This window comes from Rhinopithecus bieti, unplaced genomic scaffold, assembly GCF_001698545.2.
Source record: "Rhinopithecus bieti isolate Rb0 unplaced genomic scaffold, ASM169854v2 scaffold_16234, whole genome shotgun sequence".
In the NCBI taxonomy this organism is placed as follows: domain Eukaryota; kingdom Metazoa; phylum Chordata; class Mammalia; order Primates; family Cercopithecidae; genus Rhinopithecus; species Rhinopithecus bieti.
Genome location: NW_016808946.1, coordinates 14515 through 18551, shown reverse-complemented (window position 1 = coordinate 18551; position 4037 = coordinate 14515). Strand labels below are relative to the sequence as shown.

Below are 4037 nucleotides of genomic sequence, written 5' to 3'. Positions count from 1 at the left end.
AAAAAAAAAAAAAAATAAAATAAAAAATAAAAATAAATAAATAAATAAATAAAGTTGAGGAAATAAAGCTTAAATACAACAGCTCTTGGGTGAAAAATGCCACTTTACAAACACCTTCCTAACAAAACATTATAACTAAAATTTTACTTAATAACGCCATTGTTTGCATTTTGATATCAATAAAATAAACTGATTTTAAAAGTATTCATGCTGGGTGCTGTGGCTCACACCTGTAATCCCAGCACTTTGGGAGGCCGAGGCAGGCGGATCACCTGAGGTCAGGAGTTCGAGCCCAGCCTGACCAACATGGAGAAACCCCATCTCTAATAAAAATACAAAATTAGCCGGGTGTGGTAGCACATGCCTGTAATCCCAGCTACAAGGCGGGCAGATCACCTGAGGTTGGCAGTTTGAAACCAGCCCGACCAACATGGAGAAACCCTGTCTCCAATAAAAATACAAAATTAGCCAGGCGTGGTAGCACATGCCTGTAATCCCAGCTACTTGGGAGGCTGAGGAAGGAGAATCGCTTGAACCTGGGAGGCAGAGGTTGTGCTAAGATCACGCCATTGCACTCCAGCCTGGGCAACAAGAGTGAAACTCTGTCTCCAAAAAAAAAAAAAAAAAAATTAAAGTATTCATATATAAGTGGTGGCTCATTATTGTGTAGCTGTGGCTGTGTTAACCAATGAAGCCAGTGGGCCCGTAATGAAAATAGTTTGTCTTCTGTGTGGTGTGGAAGTTGTTCCTGTATTAAAACACGGAGTGGCTTTTTTTCCTTTGATTTAAATTTTACTAAACAATTGCCCTAATTGAGGGGAGGGAACAGATACACACAGACACATACACACAGACACACACACACACACACAGAATCTCTTATGGGGGGGTGGATTTACTGGAGATTAGAAAGCCATAAGAATCCAAAATGTTCTAAAATCAGAAACTTTTTGAGTGACAACATGATGGTGAAAGAAATGCAAATATTCCAAACTCTGAAATCCACATTGCTTCTGGTCCCAAGCATTTCGGATAAGTGACACTCAACCCACATATCCTGTAAAACCTAAAATGGAGAAACATTCCCATTTACCTTCCATGCTTGGCCCTGCTGACACCCACACTTTTGGGTAACAGTTCCCCAGTTACAGTAAATCCAAATTCACTAGTCATGAGTTATTTGGCAAGAGGAAGTTCATTCTGAATGTTACTGAAGTAACATTACCTGTCTCAGTTTCCTTATGTCCAAAGCACTGCATGTTCCTTAGAAGGTGTCACCAGGATACTGGCACTGCCTAAGCATGTGAAAAGGCAAAGCAGGAGGGTTGTTCTCACAGTCCTGTCTTGTTGGGGGCCATGGACTCAGATCTGTCCTGAGAGCAAAGTGTCCCTCCACATCTCTGTGCTTCTGTCCCTCCTGTACCCACCCCCAACCTTCCTGCTCAGTGTCTCCACTCCTCTTCTTAGCATTTAATTTAAAAACCTGATTCTCACCCAGGCACAGGGGCTCATGCCCGTAATCCCAGTACTTTGGGAGGCCAAGGCAGGCAGATCTCCTGAGGTCAGGAGTTCAAGGCCAGCCTGGCCAACATGGTAAAACCCTGTCTCTACCAAAAATACAAAAATTAGCCAGGTATCGTGATGCACACCTGTGATCTCAGCTACTCGGGAAGCTGAGGCAGAATCGCTTGAACCCAAGAGGCAGAGGTCTCAGTGAGCCAAGATAGTACCACTGCACTCCAGCTTGGGTGACAGAGTGACAATCTGTCTCAAAAAAGAAACCAAACAAAAACCCCAATTCTCCTGGAGTCTTGGACACCAATCTCCCCTGTTCCCTCACTGGGCTTCTGATGCACTCACTTGTCCTTGACATCTGGTCTTGCTATTCAGTTTTGCTCAGTAAGCTTAGATGTACTGGCCGAGTGCGGTGGCTCACGCCTGTAATCCCAGCACTTTGGGAGGCCGAGGCGGGCGGGTCACAAGGTCAGGAGATCGAGACCATCCTGGCTAACAGAGTGAAACCCCATCTCTACTAAAACACAAAATGTGTGGTTTTAAAACAGAGCATCTCCATTTTATTCTTTTCTAACATTTCCCAAATAAATTTCTACACTGATAGCTTTCTTGATGAATGTCTTTCTTGAACACTCTTGCCCAAGAATCAGTTTCAAAGATTTGAATATCATGCTCAGTTAAATTCAACTATTATTTATAGAGGATCTCAAAGTACAAGGTCCTGAGCTAAAAATCAAGACACTCAATCAGTTCTCTTCTGAATTTGATTTTACCTTAAGCACAGACTGATAAGCCAAATTTGACTTAAGAATATTTAGCTACTTTATAAGCAAATGAATTATTTTTAACTACAGTAAAAATAATAAAATGGGCAGGTAGCTCAGGTATAAAACAAACTTTAAAACCCATTTTATTAAATATAACTTTTCTATACATTTAAAATATTTCCCAATAAAAGCAAAAAAATTGGGAGGCCGAGGCAGGCGGATCATGAGGTCAGGAGATCCAGACCATCCTGGCAAACACAGTGAAACCCCGTCTCTACTAAAAATACAAAATAAATAGCCAGGCTTGGTGGCGGGTGCCTGTAGTCCCAGCCACTCGGGAGGCTGAGGCAGCAGAATCGCTTGAACCCGGGAGGTGGAGGTTGTGGTAAGCCAAGATCGTGCCATTGCACTCTAGTCTGGGCAACAAGAGCAAAACTCCGTCTCAAAAAAAAGAAAAAAAAATTTTTTTTGTTTCTTTTAAAAATATTCACAGCTGGGCACGGTGGCTCACGCCTGTAATCCCAGCACTTTGGGAGGCTGAGGCGGGCGGATCACCTGAAGTTGGGAGTTTGAGACCAGCCTGACCAACATGGAGAAACCCCATCTCTACAAAAAATACAAAATTAGCCAGGCATGGTGGCGCATGTCTGTAATCCCAGTTACTCGAGAGGCTGATGCGGGAGAATCGCTTGAACCCAGGAGGCAGAGGTTGTGGTAAGCCAAGATCCCGACATTGCACTCCAGTCTGGGCAATAAGAGCGAAACTCCGTCTTTTAAAAACAAAAAAAAAATTTTGTTTCTTTTAAAAATATTTGTGGCTGAGCGCGGTGGCTCATGCCTGTATTCCCAGCATTTCAGGAGGCCAAGGCGGGCGGATCACCTGCAGTGAGCCAAGATCGCACCATTGCATTCCAGCTTGGGAAATAGAGCGAGATTCTTCTGTCTCAAAAAAAATAAATAAACAAAATAAATAAAATAAAATATTCACAACTCTTCTGTTGTGCAATTTAAAATTTTACTCTACCACCTCTTATCTTCATTTCCCTCAAGAACTTTGAGCAAGAGCGACAATGTGATGCAACAATTTACACGTGGATTTTTGGTTTGCTTTGCTAGGTTTACTCTAACTGCCCTGGATGATGGTCACATGTACACTGGGACCCCCGCTGCCAGGGGAGCAAGGTCACAGCTCAAAGGTATTGGTAAAGAAACCTAATTCTTAAGTTAGGACCAAGGCCATGCAAACAGAACATCACATTTGATAAGCCTGATGAACATTCTGGGTTGACAGTGGTGGTACAGGGTGTGCAGGTGGCAGGAACAGAGAAGACTGAATGGAGACTGAACTTACTTCAGAACCTGAAAGAGTCCAGGTGTCACAGATGTTGGTCTCACCATTCCAGCTCCACTAATGGTCCCCAGATGAACCTGAGGATAGTAGACTGTCCGGAGAGCTAATCTCGAAGACTGCAACCGCGTCTTAATGACTTCTAGTGGACAAGTGAAAATAGCACCAACTGTGCCTCCACACCTGTAAGAAGGGATCAAAGCAGATCAGAGAAGCTATACTATTCTCTACACAATGGAATGCGAAGTTTAGCTTTTCTCTCTTTAAAACTAGAACATGCTGGGCACAGTGGCTCATGCCTGTAATCCCAGCACTTTGGGAGGCTAAGGTGGGCGGATCACGAGGTCAGGAGATGGAGACCATCCTGGCTAACACAGTGAAACCCCATCTCTACTAAAAATACAAAA

General features: G+C 43.4%; 1 protein-coding gene across 1 annotated transcript in view; it reads right to left on the bottom strand.

The window, feature by feature from the left end:
• The window catches only part of SLC25A33 (solute carrier family 25 member 33), a 29704-nt gene extending 25873 nt beyond the window's left edge, over window positions 1-3831 (bottom strand). Inside the window, exon 1 of the mRNA XM_017888043.1 lies at window positions 3634-3831. Within this exon, the coding sequence (XP_017743532.1) occupies window positions 3634-3680 (47 nt within the window). The 5' untranslated portion in view covers window positions 3681-3831. The remainder of the gene's footprint in view (window positions 1-3633) is intronic.
• Window positions 3832-4037: the final 206 nt, after the last annotated feature.